The sequence below is a fragment of the Macrobrachium rosenbergii genome, chromosome 21 (genome assembly GCF_040412425.1).
Source record: "Macrobrachium rosenbergii isolate ZJJX-2024 chromosome 21, ASM4041242v1, whole genome shotgun sequence".
NCBI lineage: Eukaryota > Metazoa > Arthropoda > Malacostraca > Decapoda > Palaemonidae > Macrobrachium > Macrobrachium rosenbergii.
This window is the reverse complement of record NC_089761.1, coordinates 46,516,773-46,531,772: the sequence shown is the minus strand read 5'-3', so window position 1 is coordinate 46,531,772 and position 15,000 is coordinate 46,516,773. Positions and strand designations below refer to the sequence as shown.

The following is a 15,000-nucleotide window of genomic DNA, read 5'->3' as shown; positions in this document are numbered from 1 at the left end:
CTATAAATAAATAGGCAAACTACTTAGGAATGAGGTAAATTGAATAAAGTAATTAACTTAAAAAAATCAGTAAGAATGAGGTAAACTGAATAAAGTAATTAACTTTTAAAAAATCAATAAATCAATTCAAACAGGTAAATGAAAATCGAACAGACAATAAAAATAAAACTGTAATAAAAAAAAAGTAAAAAAAAATAAAGCAGCGTTAAGAATCAAAGAACAAAATAAAGCAGCATTCAGAATAAGTAAAAATAAAATAAAGCAGCATTAAGAATAAAAGTGAAAATAAAATAAAGCAGCATTCAGAATAAAAGTAAAAATAAGATAAAGTAGCATTAAGAATAAAAGTAAAAAGAAAAATAAAGCAGCACTAATAATATCCCCAAACAGAAAAGAAATATAAAGTGGTATCATCTATGTTAATCACCCTCCTTGCAAGTCATCCACTCCTTAATGCGGCAAAAACAAGTCAGGTCTTTAGCAGCACTTAAGGAAAGTCCTCTATCGCCAATGACAGAGCCCAGGGCGGCGCCCTATCTGCTGGTTCCCTCCTGAGGGTGGAGATACCGAAGGAAAAGTGGCATTTGACTTAAAGGCTTCACTGTCACGTGACGCGATTTCTGCTATTCTTCTTAAACGCAGAGGCCGATGGGGAGGGCAGCCCAGCCCCTCAGGGCACAAGGGAATGGATAAGAATTTAGGATTAGCTCGGAAGTGATAGGTTGGTACTGAAGGCTCTTGAAATTAAAAAAAAAAAAAATGTATCCTCCCTTACATATGATATACGTGTTCTTGCAAATGTGCTTATTTTTGTTCCTGTGAATGCAGATTGTATGTGTGGGTACAGGTACATATTCGCATACATATACATATACATATACATATACATATACATATACATATACATATACATATATATGAGTGTGTGTTTGTGTATGTATACCTGTCTATAAAAATAATTAATAAAAATAAGATGATAAAAGATATGTAAAAATGTAAATATAAAACTGGTACATACATACACACACATACATACATACATATATATATAAATATATATATATATATATATATATATATATATATATATATATATATATATTTATATATATAAATATATATATATTTATATATATATATATATATATATATATATATATATATATATATATATATATATATATCTCATGTGTATGAGTGTAGGGGAAGAGAGAGAGAGAGAGAGAGAGAGAGAGAGAGAGAGAGAGAGAGAGAGAGAGAGAGAGAGAGAGAGAGAGAGAGAGAGAGAGAGAGGCAATCGAGAGCTCGTTAGGACAACACATATTGCAATTAGTGATCATCATATCGATCAGTATAATCATTAAGTTCAGTTTCTCCACTTTGATTTATCACGGGCTTTGTATCATGGAATGGAAAGGGGTTAGAGCACTGATATTAGATATTTAGAGTTCTTAAAGAATATATACAAATAATTTACGTTAAATTGAACTGAATTGAATTAAACTGAATATAGAATTTAGGCCAAAGGCCAAGCACTGGAACCTATGAGGTCATTCAGCGCTGCAACGGAAATTGACAGTAAAAGGTTGAGAGGTGTAACGGGAGGAAAACCTCGCAGTTGCACAATGAATCAATTGTTAGGAGAAGGTGGAAAGTAAGATGGAAGAAAGAGAATATGAGAGGAGGTACAGTAAAAGGAACGAAAGGGGATGCAGCTCGGGGCCGAAGGCACACTGCAAAGAACCCTAAGTAATGCCTACAGTGCACTGCATGAGGTGTACTGACGGCACTAACCCCCGTACGGAGAATTCAAAGCTCATTTTTCCACTGTCAGTCGAACAGCTATTTTGACGTAAGGTCACATTATCCTGTCCGATAAAATACTCAGCTCCTGAAGTGGAAGGCGGGAGAGCAGCTCATCTAAGATTCACGTTGCACTTCCAACTTTATCTCCACAAGTGCAGCCGGAATGTGCACATTGGCGAAAAGTAGTGCAATATTCGGCAAGATAAAAGTGTATGCTGAATGTTGCAATGTTGCTTGCATGCATCGTGACGGGCTCTATTGGACTAGAATGCATTTTAAAATTTTCATTTTTGGTAATCAATTTTGTATGAATTGTGGAAATATTCCTCAGTTTATTTTGCAAACGGGTAATTTTAGGAATAACTCTGACATCTCTCATGTCACCATTGGAATGGAATGGAAGATAGAATTTAGGCCAGAGGCCAAGGGCTGTGACCTATGAGGTCATTCAGCGCTGAAAGGGAAATGAAGAATAGGAAGGCCTGAAAGGTGTAACAGGAGGAAAACTTTGCAGTTGTACTATGAAACAATTGATAGGAGAGAGTGGAAAGGAATATATAAGAAAGAATATGAGTGGAGGTACCGCAAAAGGACTGAAAGGGGTTGCAGCTAGGGGTCGAAGGGACTCTGCAAAGAACCTTAAGTAATGCCTACAGTGCACCATTGAACTTGGATAAGAGAAGGGAGACTTAGCATAAGGTTAACGTCTCTGCCTCGTAAAATATCAGGCGCTTCTGAAACTTGCAATAAACCTAAACAGGTTTGTGCAGCAGGCAATGGGTAATAATGAGGTCCGAAAACCAACAGTTTTATTTTTGCCTGGACGAATTTATCCAGTCAGTGACCCCAAATAAAGCAGATGGGTCCGCCCCCTTTTCCTCCATGAAATGTATTCCATGCGTTAACTTTCAATGGATTTTTTTATTTAGATAGTTTCGGTTTAAAATGTACAAGTGAATAATAGCCTATGTAGAACAAGAGGATGGACAGCAAAATGCAGTATAATATTAGAATCCAAACGTAGCAGGATTACAAAACTGATTATTTTTTTTATCTATTATTTGCCTTCAATTTCCGTTTGCAAGTTATTAATGAGGATAACTGAATGAAATATTTATAGCAGGAAATTGTTGATGGTGATCTGCATTCACAGTTACAAAGCATAAACAGTAAAAGAAAAAGCAGAAGTTTCATCGAATGTAGTATTTAACAATGAACATCGTCAGTGCTCAATTCTATTTACAACTAAGAGGAAGAAGACGACTCATTGAATCTTGGTATTTATGGAACAATATTGAGGCTACGAAGAAAAAGTGAACTCATAAATAAACCCAGCCTAAAACGTGTCACGGCAGAGAAAGAAAAAATGAAGATAAATATCCACCATATTCCAGCATCCCTCGTTAAAACGGCATAAAAAGAAACTTACTGTAAACCACAAGTTTCCTGGGAATTTCCATCTCTCCGTCGAAAGTGGACGCTTGGCATCTGTAGTCTCCAGACATGTCTGTCGTCGGATTTAGAAGGCGAAGGCCGCTGTGCTTATGGTCCGGATCATCAGATGACTCGTATTCGAGGTCAAGACGGTCGGAGAACATGCCCAAGGCCTGCAGGAAAGGAAAACAGAAGTTAATTATAAAAGAATAGTGAACTGGCATTCACAGATTGACAGAACACACTGGGCTGTGTTGTTGCCGTACAAGATTCTTCCGTAGAAAAGTGCCATTAAACTCACGTATTGACACAACAATGCAGGTTAACTCACAGACTAAGACAGAACATTGTAGTCACACACACACACACACACACAGACTCACATAGAGCAGTGTTCAGACGAACACTGAACACACACAACAGTGTTATCGTCATCAAGAATTATCACATAATATCATATTTGTATTTATAGATTAGCGTACTGACTAGTGCAGTTTCCCTCATCCACTAACGCAAATCACATAAAGCGTTAATTGATTGAAACGGAACACTTTAGTTCCCTTACAGACTGACGCAGAACATAATAGATAGTGGCGTTGTTACAGTGACGTCACTTCATTCACAATTAATGCAATAGTGTAACTTTACTTATATCTAATGCATAAAACAGCGTAGTCAAACCCATTACCTATTCCAGAACCCATATAACGGTACTGTCACGCTCACAAACTATCTCTTAAGGCAGAGTAGTTACACTCATTATCACAGAATATGCGGTACTGTGTTGTTGCCATCAGTTGTTAAGACACTGAACATAAAAGTGGCACTTACTGATTAGCACAGAAACCACAGACGAGTTATTTTACTCTTACAGAGAAAGAGTGCAATAACTGAGAGTCGGGTCCAACCACTTACCCGTTCTAGCTATTTTTCTATTTGTCATTATTATGAGAAAAACAACAGCAATAAAAAAATGACTAAACATAGTATTTAACTGCTGAGAGCCTGATTAATTTCTATATTTTTTTCAGGAAATGTTGATTTTGGCTCACAGCTAAATTATTCCTTCTCTCATGGTGATACCCACCGAAGGTCCGTGTCCAGCGATCCACTGGTACAAGGGCACTGGGTTGTCTCTGAAGAACCACTTGACTGCGAGGCCGAGGTCCTCCTCGTCGAGCGTGTAGGGACAGTCGAACTCGACAGCGTCGACCGTTCCGTTCTCGACAACTTCGATCAACAGCTCATCGTCGACCTGGAGTCCTTGGGCGATTCCTTCGGAGTAAATAATAGAAGCAAATGAAATGTCGGGAAAGATAGGAAGTTCAAGAGCACTCAGTATTTAGCTCAGTTATATAACTGGAAGTACTGTATTTTTGTCCGTGATTAATATCTGACCATAGACAAACAGAAGTAAAATCAGTTAAATACCTGGTACTGAATGATGTGATATATCCACAGAGAAATTATAACGCTACAGTCACTGCAACATTCAGTCTTTACCAATCATTCTTTATTGAAATTCCTGTGCAGATAACTTCCAAAAACATTAGCCATTTCAGACGCCTATAAAGAATTCTTATCACACACTCTTTCTTGCATGCACTCTTGCGCTTCCTGGATGTCAGTGCTCTTCCTTTCCAGTACCTCTTTTGCACCTTCTGCCCAGCACTTTCCAGGTCTTTGTCCTCTCCTCTCACCTCGAACTTTACAGTCTTTTCACCTCCACTCTTTCCACATCAGCAAACCATCCCTAAACATTCTATAATAACCTTTACCTCTGTATCTCCACATTTTCGCCATTTTTACTCTTCAAAAGCCACATAAACTACACAAACAGCTTCATCCGTTTTCGTTCATTCTCACCCAGCAACCACGCTTCACTACCATAAAGGAAAGTGAGATCAGCAATCCCTTTAAACATTTCGACCTTGATTTCGACTGTCACTACCTGCCTTTTTCACGCACATTTCAACCATTCTAGGTTCACCTGTTCTGTGACTCGCCTCTTCTTTCATCCTACCATCATCATCCGTTATATATACTCCCACGTACCTATACGAAGTGTGCGCTTTAGTTAAAATTCATTGCTTCATCTTCCTGGCTTTGGTTTATGCTCATAAACTTAAACTTGCTCAGGAATGACAAAATATAGTCACATGAAACGATAACTATTTTCAAGGAGAGTTGAAAAGGGTTTCAACTTTTTCACTTATCTTTTGTTCAATATTCTTAGCTACGGTTAAACTTCTGTACGTACAAATAAAAATGAGAGAGAGAGAGAGAGAGAGAGAGAGAGAGAGAGAGAGAGAGAGAGAGAGAGAGAGAGAGAGAGAGAGAGAGTTTTGTAAACTATCATTGTTTGAATAGTTTGTATCACAATGGAATTCTTTGAAATAGAGAAAGAGTGAAAATGCATCTGCCTTTATACCAGTTGAGCCGTCTCATTCCTCAGAGAGAGAGAGAGAGAGAGAGAGAGAGAGAGAGAGAGAGAGAGAGAGAGAGAGAGATTCGGGACATGACTAGTTCTCTTTGGCCTTCAGCCAATCACAACTTAGAACTGGTGATGTATCCAGCTCATATAAATAGCTTATGCGAAAGTCGTGTGAAGGATATAGGGGAGGGGGAACTTGTTAATAAAAATGCTTTAATGGAGAACTTAAGAGAAAGACTGATGCGCTTGCAGGAAAATAAATGACTGCAAATGTCTTGTTGTTTCTCAGATCTCTCCATCGCTCCTTTTCTCTCTCTCTCTCTCTCTCTCTCTCTCAATTATTCCGGAATATATAGAAAATTATATGATAATGGCAAAACAAACAAAATGTTTATCTCTCTGTCCATCAACCATGTACAGCTGTTTGCAAATATGAAAATTAAAATAGAAATTTCTCTCTCTCTCTCATATATTATTGATTCTCTATATGAAAACTACAAAACTTTACAGTAATAATAAATTATAAAAGCAAGGTAGATGTTCTCTCTCTTTCTGTCTTACTAGGTGACAACATTAATATTATAGATGAAATGTCGTCATGATGATATGAAAGCAAAGGAAATGTTCTCTCTCTCTCTCTCTCTCTCTCTCTCTCTCTCTCTCTCTCTCTCTCTCTCTCTCTCTCTCTCTTTCTTATACATTTATACATACAAATACGCACAAACACACACTATAACTGTGACATAGCAAATTTTTTTTTTTTAATTTTGATTGCATATCTGTTTGTCCAGTTTCCCATTTAACTTAACTGAATTCATGACTCGTGTAAATATTGGAAGAGGTGTCCTGGCGGGTGTTGCTAAACCTCTTGAAAAGAAGGGAGCCCTACCTCTGAGCTCAACTGGAATGGTGTAGATATATATATACAGTATACATATATATTTATATATACAGTATATATATATATATATATATATATATATATATATATATATATATATATATATATATATATATATATATATATATATATATATATATACATTTTTTTTTTTTTTTCATTACATGTGAGTATTCCACTACATTCAAAGTAATATAGAGAGAAACATTTATTTTTCTGTGCATCACAGAGAACTTACGGTTGATGGCCGTCGCGTTTACCAATCATAAAATATTAAGGAAGAAAATTCACGGCAACAGATTCTACTTGATATGTTGTAAGTGGGTTGAATTGCGAAAATACTCAACCATTGGCCCCATTTCTGACAGAAGAGGTATGGTAGGATATTGACAAACCATAAGTGATTGTAATAATAAAGATATATAGTATTCACTCTTACCATATGGTACATATGAATTAAACTCTCAAATGCACAATGTACCGTTTAAAATGGCTAACACAATACAGCAGGACCAATGGTGATAATGATAATCCTAAAAAAAATAATAATGTTGGAATATACAATACATACACACATATATATAAATATATATATATATATATATATATATATATATATATATATATATATATATATATATATATATATATATATATATATATATATATACAATATATGTGTCAGCCCATGTAGAATCATTTCTGACGGGAGAGGTACGGTAGGATATTAATAAACCATAAGTGCTTGCACCAAATAAATACTGTATATATATTACTTACCATTATCATATGATATATATGAATTAAAAGCTCAAGTGCACAATGCAGTGTTTAACAATAACTAACAAAATACAGCAGCAACAATGATGACAATGATAATTATAAAAAAACAGTAATGAAGAAAAAGCAAAAGCAACCTTCCTCAAAAGAGTCTCATATCTTCCATTGCAGATTGCAGAGTCAGGCTTCTTGGCCTGTGGCCATTTCCTGACTACGTTTCCTTGCAATAATTCACTTGATCTTACGCAGATGCTGAGTGAGCACCTTTTCAGCCCACCTAATTTTCTCAACATTGTTCATTCGAATTTCCTCATTCACTGTCTTGGCTTTATTTTGACAAAGGCTGCTTTGCACTGTAACCAGTTAATATGTACATACACTCACGAAACACACACACATATATACTATATAAATACACACACTCACACACACACATATACTATATAGATACACACACTCACACACACATATATATGTACGTATATATATATATATACATTTACTAGCAGGTCCTCATTCAAACTCGATATTATCTAGTGGAGATATTTATTCAAAAAAGTTACTTTTTTGAATAAATATCTCCACTAGATACCATCCAGTTTGAATGAGGTCCTGTTAGTGATTGTACTAATGCAAAGAACAATTGTGTATATGATAGAGCTAATATATATATATATATATATATATATATATATATATATATATATATATATATATATATATATATATATATATATATATAAATTTTAGCAGCGCGTTGAACCCACTTTTGCTCAGTGTCATCCATACCCATTCCGTACTCACCCTCTTGCTTTATGAATGTTAAGGGCCCTAAGGAATCAAGGAATACCAGAGCAGAGAGAGAGAGAGAGAGAGAGAGAGAGAGAGAGAGAGAGAGAGAGAGAGAGAGAGTTCCCTAACAGAGGGCACAGCATCTTGATATTCTGTTAAGGTGTCACGTTGTCACTTAAAAATATTATTTCACATGGTTCTTAAGGCTGGGAAATGGTCTTCAAGGTATCTTTGATGATGTTGATTTTTGAAAATGTTAACACTTATTTTTTTTTATAGGAGACCTTTATTTACTTATTATCTTTTATTCTATGATTATTAAGCAGGACGAAGAGCTATACCTGTTCATTTTCACTGATTGTTGATTACCTCAGAACGATTTTTTACATCACCTTTATATCCACAATATATTGAAGATCTGACTCCTCTGAATAATACGCTGTAAAATCTCTCTTCTTCTTCTTCTGCCGTTAATTTGTCTGAGGAGAAACAACTGAATGACCCCCAGAGGAGACAAGCGGGTTTTATTACCCATAAAATACCTCAACGGTATTATAAACCTCCATTCATTTTCATCCTGTGTTGACATAACAAATGCCGGAGATATTGCGCTTTTGAAGTGCACTCTCGACATGAACTCCGGAGATAAAAATATCTACTTTGAATGAATAAAAATACTATTATTAACATCAATTTGCATTAAATGGTTTCTTTGGTTTTCAAATATGGATATTCTGTGAAGTGGAAGTTTCCTGCAAGTTCATTGTCATCTTTTCGTCCGTTCCATACGACTGGGTATACACGAAACATCATTTCCTACATATATCGAAAGCGTAACAAACGTACTTAAGTACAGTAAGTATAAACACAGTGCTAATAATAAAAATGATGATGATATTTATCATAGATGACATTCCCATTCATAGAATTCGGTAACAAAGGGTGCTACCGTTTTGGTCACGGTTAGGGAACCACGCAGCGTTAGAGGTTTGGTGTGACGTTACACTTTTGACTTAACACTTGCCATTCTTTGTTGAAGTGTATCTTTGGGAATATTAATGGCAGGAGGGATGTATGGTAATGGGCCCCCCAGAGTTGTAAACTGTTAGGGTACGGACTGCGGTGTTTGTGGTATAGAGAGAGAGAGAGAGAGAGAGAGAGAGAGAGATCTTGAAAAGTTGATTATGATTGTCTATTTAAATTATATATATTCAATAGGATGAAGGTTGGTTAAAATTAAGCTAATTTATGCCGCCACCTGTTACGTGCAGTAACAAGTGAAAAGGATTAGGAGGCCCGATGTGGCCCTTCGGACTCCTACCTACCAACAGGGACCCGAATCAAGGATAACATAATGTTCTTTGCATGTACACAGTGCACCGTAGAGGACTAAACAAACTGTAGGGCAACCGGCTAACCGTGAGCGAACATTACCTGAGTACTTTCCTCTAAGTTTGTAGAGGGCTGGATATATCATGGACTGTTTATTTCTCTCCATTAAAAGGGGAAAATCTAACGACTTGCGAAAGACATCAACGGCCATGGTAATTAAAACGGAGGCTACGAGCAGAAGGAGAAAACTAAGCAACGAAATTATCAACGGTGTTGAAAGAGTTTGTTATTGTTTACATGGATTTTAACTCCGATGCCGGACCGCATGGGAGACGGGCCCCTGGGAGAATGATTCTTGCTTTAGCTGAAATATATCTAATTTGTCAGATTACTGAGACATTGAAATGAGAGGCTTTCTTTCATAAAAAGAAGACAAATATCGCATTAACAAAATAAAAAAAAATCTTACAGCCAGCTTTATCATCTGTCTTTTCAGGCCGTTAAGGCAAAGCTCGGCCTAACTCTGTTGTGGGTAACAAAACTTCCGTATTTTCCTAATGGCATACGTATATTAGACCGGCTTTCTTTTCTAAAAGGTTTGTTTTTAGTCAAGGCTATTTTCGGTGTGTAAAACTACGGAGGGATGCCAAACGTGTGACATAAGATATGACGCAAAGAGGAGGGTAAATCTCAGATGAAGTTTTACCCGCCAAAACCTTCATAGATCATGGTCTACCAAAGCACCAGGGCAAACTACTTGTTCCCTATCTCTATCATTCTTAGACTAGAATATATATGTATATATCGGGATGCCAAGAAGCATATCTAGAGGCCGCTACTGGTGTAATATATATAGTTTCTTCGGAAAAGGCTGCTAGTTCCATGTTGTCTTCCCTCTAGCTCCGAGCTACCATGGAATCGCCAGGTTCCAAAATCATTAAGCTGATCAACAGAAGCACAAAAACTTTTTCAGGGAAAGCTCCTGGATTCCTTCCACCACTGCCTAGGGATCGAACTCGGTACTCGCAGTAGTGATGTGCTGGTGATAGCACTTGACAACGAGAACGTTATAATAATACGTGTGTGTTTAAAATATACACGTTGTTACTGCATTGCTCTATACCAAGCACAGTCGATTACTTGTCTCTCCTCTACCACCCAAACACCGACATCTTCCAGTCAAATTAGAGCTTTATTCAAGCGCAGTATCTTAATAAACAGCCAGGAAACTATGCACCTTGAGAACAGAGGTTACGATATTCTTTCCCGTTTCTTAACTCTTCGTTGTTTTACAGTCCTGACTCCCGGGAGAGAGACGGAGAGGGTGAGAGAGAGCAGTCACTCTTCAACTCTCTCTCTTGTTCTTGTGATAACATTGGTAGTTCACTTGCCTCTTTAACGAAAGGTTCAGAGTTCGATTTGTGGCGAGGACGGAACGATCTGGGACTAACCCCATAAAAATTGCGACCAAATGGTCAGTCGCCTGTAGTGGGGCTGTAATCGAAGAGAGAGAAAAGTCAGAAAGAAGGGATGGGATTGAGAGTAAGATACAAGGATGATCAGAGGTCTTTCGAAATACACACACACACACACACACACATATATATACATATGTATATATATATATATATATATATATATATATATATATATATATATATATATATATATATGTATGTATCACACGTGTGTAAGGACTTGAGAAAGTAACCCTAAAACCCGTTGGTTTGTAACCATTCATCAGATATTCATAAGCAATTCTCACTTTCTCTCTCTCTCTCACTTAGCAGCCTTTCATACCGAAAGCCCCGGCACGGGCACCTTGCGCGTCTACGAGCCTTCCACAAACAAACAAGCAAAAGAGAAGAGTAAACATTACCACGAGCGTGTCATAAAATCACTCTCTCGAAAGATACTGCGTCGATTCCTGTATAGCGCGAGAGGAAAAGAATCCCCGCCAGGAAAAGAATCCCCGCCAGCCACAAAGAACGACAAAGGTAATGTTAATGACAATAAAACAGTAACTGCTATTATGAAAATTATAATAATATTAATAATTTAAATCTGCAACCTTCGATTCCTACCAAAAACCGCGTAATAAATGGTACTTTTAAGAGCTAGTCCCATATTTCCCAGGGCGTAAACGTAAGCAAATCTTTTTTACTATAAACAGAAGGTTCATCACGAGGCTTAAAGTCCGTTTGTCGTAGAAGTTAAGAGGAGCAAAGGAAAAACAACTTTCCCACAGGGAATGAAAAAGTGAAAGGTGTTAGTCAAACGAGGAACTAAATTCCAATAGGCGATGGCCGATGGATTCCTGTCATCTCAAGACGTTCCAGGCTGGATTACAAAAACTTAATTTTCAAGAAATAATTTACTCATTTAAAAAAAATGAATAATTCAGAGAAACAAATTAGCCTACCATGTATCGCGTTCAAGGTCAGTATCGTTCATATTTAATAAGAAATTATTTAATTTATAACCTACAGTAGACCACTCAGCTGACGTTCAAAAATTTGTTACGTTTTCAAAGACTCCCAGTGTATCGTTACATAGATATAACAAACCTCTAAATCAAAGTGAATTTCAAATCTTGAATTAGTTCTTAGGTAGCTTAATCACATAAATTCTACGGCCAAGAAGTTTGAAGGTTCTATTATCTTGCCATGGCGCGATAGAAAAACCGTTAGACTTGGCCTTGGCTATAGTACAGTATTTGGTATGGTGCGCTATTTTCGCACGAATCTTACCAATACAGCTGTAGTTCTATTGATTTAATACTTTCGTTGTCGTCTGTATTTTCTTGTATTGGTTTTTGCTTTCGTTCCTTGTCCTTTACATTGCTCCCCATCAACAATTTAACTGAAATTTGGCTGGTTTAAAAATGTGTGCACCTTCCGGTTAATGATAATCTATTATGCTATTATTCTGCTCATTGGTATATACGCCGCTACGCTTGGTAAAAAGCATCGAGGGTCAACAAAAACTGGAGGTGCTGTTTGTAATATTGTACTACGTAATTTAGTTTGTCGTCATCAGGGCGACGCTGCTTGATGTGTAGAGCCTTGCAGCAATCTTTAAATCTCGGGAACCGCGGAAGTGGGTCAGGAGCTTAGTGTGTCCTGAGAATATTTTCGTTAATTTTCTTCATAATGATACGTTGTACACCTTATGATTACAGAAATAGGCTCAGCAATTCTTCAAGGATGAATGGAATGATATGTCGCAGGTAAGCAGAGCGCATGGAATTTTATTTATCCATAATTTTGAGCTAGTAAGACATATGTCTTGTTGGCAGTACATAAGCTTTCCCTGTATCTTGTTGGCAGTACATAAGCTTTCTCTGTTGGCATTTATGTTTTCGATATATTATTGTGGCACATAGTGCATCGCGATTTCAATTTTGAAATCAGAACATCATTTATTTTATGAATGCCATATAATATAAAGTAAGAGAGACCTTGCTTTATCAAACTTGCGTAGTATTCTGTAGGCCTACGATGTTACTGTGATGCATAAAGACACCTGCGGTGTTTTATCAGTCATCAAGAATTTTTTGCAGTAGGTAGGCCTGAGGTATTCTGTCTATGCCACCAGTTTTTCAGTTTTATATATGTGAAGGCAGTGTTAGAGTTGTTTAACAAAATGCATTTTGATAAACGTTTCCCAACGAAATTCCGAAGAGTCCGGTTTGGTAAGAGTATTTCAGGTCGACTTAAAAAAACTGTTGAAAAAACTTCTATTAATCGATACAAAGTAAAAATAGTTGTTTAATTTGTTTTTACCAAAACGATATGTCTCATATATCGGTAATGACAAGAAATGAGGTTAGGTAACCTAGGCTAGCCTATGCCCCCAAATTAATAATTTGATAGGATGCTATATCATGTAAACATTATTCGAAATACCACCAAATTTCGAATATATAAAAATAATTTCTCTATGGTAAAAGTTACAGAATCGTCATTAAAAAATAATAGCCTTTAAGCGTGGAGATAACAAAGAAAAGACCCTTGGCCAAGAAAACGCTAGACCTATGTCCATTGTTTCGGCAAGAGTAATTTTTGTTTGTCCTTTTAAAAGCAATTTTATTTCAAAAGGTCAAAATTACGTTCAGATGGCAGTCCTTATCTAACATTTATATCGTTCCAAAGCTCTATAATAGAAAGAAATTACTTGCTAGAATTCTTCGTCGTCGGTCTGATTACGAGATGCTGAGTTTGGCCGGAAAAAATATTTTGCTAAACTTGTTTTCAAACAGGGGCGTCATTTGGGGGGGCACTTGCCCCCTCAAGACACTGATGCCCCCCAAGACTTGGTTTGCCCCTCTAGCCTTTGAAATAATAATAATGATAATAACACCAGTTTGCTGCTTTATTAACTCAATACAGCTCGTATATGGCTTCAAAATGCTTCCAAAATTTTCTCAAATTTCCAAAATTTCTCGGACGGGCTTACGGTCCCCACCTACCCCGACCTGATGGGGTGGGGGTTCGCCAGCCACCCCACCCATACCATGAGTTCTAAACTTTGTCCCCCCCCCACAAGAAAAATCTGAAATGACCCCACTGTTTTTAAAACTGTCGCTAAACAATGCTTCCGGAAATGTCAAAGCAGCTAAACATGCTAAACAAAAAATGCAGCTTGTTTAAGGGATGTGGCAACGCCTTCACAGTGGTGCTATATCTTGCTTGCCATTAGGAATGCTTGACCTGGAAGCTATTATGTTAACAAGTCTTGCTTAGACCTGTAACAGTGATGCATGAGAGCTATAGTTGTGTGTGCATGTATTTGTTAGTGTATATATATATATATATATATATATATATATATATATATATATATATATATATATACATAAGTATATAGTTTTTTGTTTTATTAGACGAGAAAAAAAAGGCAATATTTTGCCTTAGTGTCTCGTCACCATAGAACAGCAGTTACTACTCTTAAAGGTATAATGTTACCTGTCTTTCCCGTAGATTTTTACAAATCTGTAATCAGTGTGAGAAACCAACTCGAGGGAAATCACGGCCTTCTGTCACTTAAATACAACCTTCTTTAGCCAAAAACCAAACGACCAGCGCATAATAATAAGATTTTTATAAAGCGATAATTCCCTTTGAAAATTCTTAAAAGTAAAAGAACACGGCATCCCTCAAATCTAAAAGAAATGAATTTCCAAAAATAAATGCAAAAACCCGTTGCCTTAAGACTAAGACTAAGACCCGTGTTGGCATAGTCACACCTAGTCTAGAACGAAAGAACCGTTGCATCAAGAACTGAGAAGGAAATTCTTGCCTTTAAAAGAGAATTCATAAACAGTAAATATTTATCATCGTCCTCTTCACCTCAACAGGTAACTCAAGAAAGGTCAAACAAAACTGATCTCGGAATATTTGATATTCAGTAACCGTTGTGATGGCAGGGTTAGCACACCTTCTGAATAGCCTTACAACGACGTGTTGCAAGATTGTTATGCAGGTTTTCTTTACCTCCATTTTTTCACCGATGTAATTAT

The 15,000-nt window shown here is 36.7% G+C and overlaps 1 protein-coding gene across 8 annotated transcripts in view; it reads right to left on the bottom strand.

The window, feature by feature from the left end:
- The window catches only part of LOC136850143 (uncharacterized), a 34,648-nt gene that overhangs the window by 9,436 nt on the left and 10,212 nt on the right, over window positions 1–15,000 (bottom strand). For all 8 annotated transcript variants that reach the window (XM_067123735.1, XM_067123737.1, XM_067123732.1 and 5 more), the window contains exons 3-4: window positions 4,328–4,515; window positions 3,236–3,413 (exon numbers count right to left, since the gene is read on the bottom strand). In XM_067123735.1, coding sequence (XP_066979836.1) covers window positions 3,236–3,404 — 169 coding nt within the window. In that variant the 5' untranslated portion in view covers window positions 3,405–3,413; window positions 4,328–4,515. The remainder of the gene's footprint in view (window positions 1–3,235; window positions 3,414–4,327; window positions 4,516–15,000) is intronic.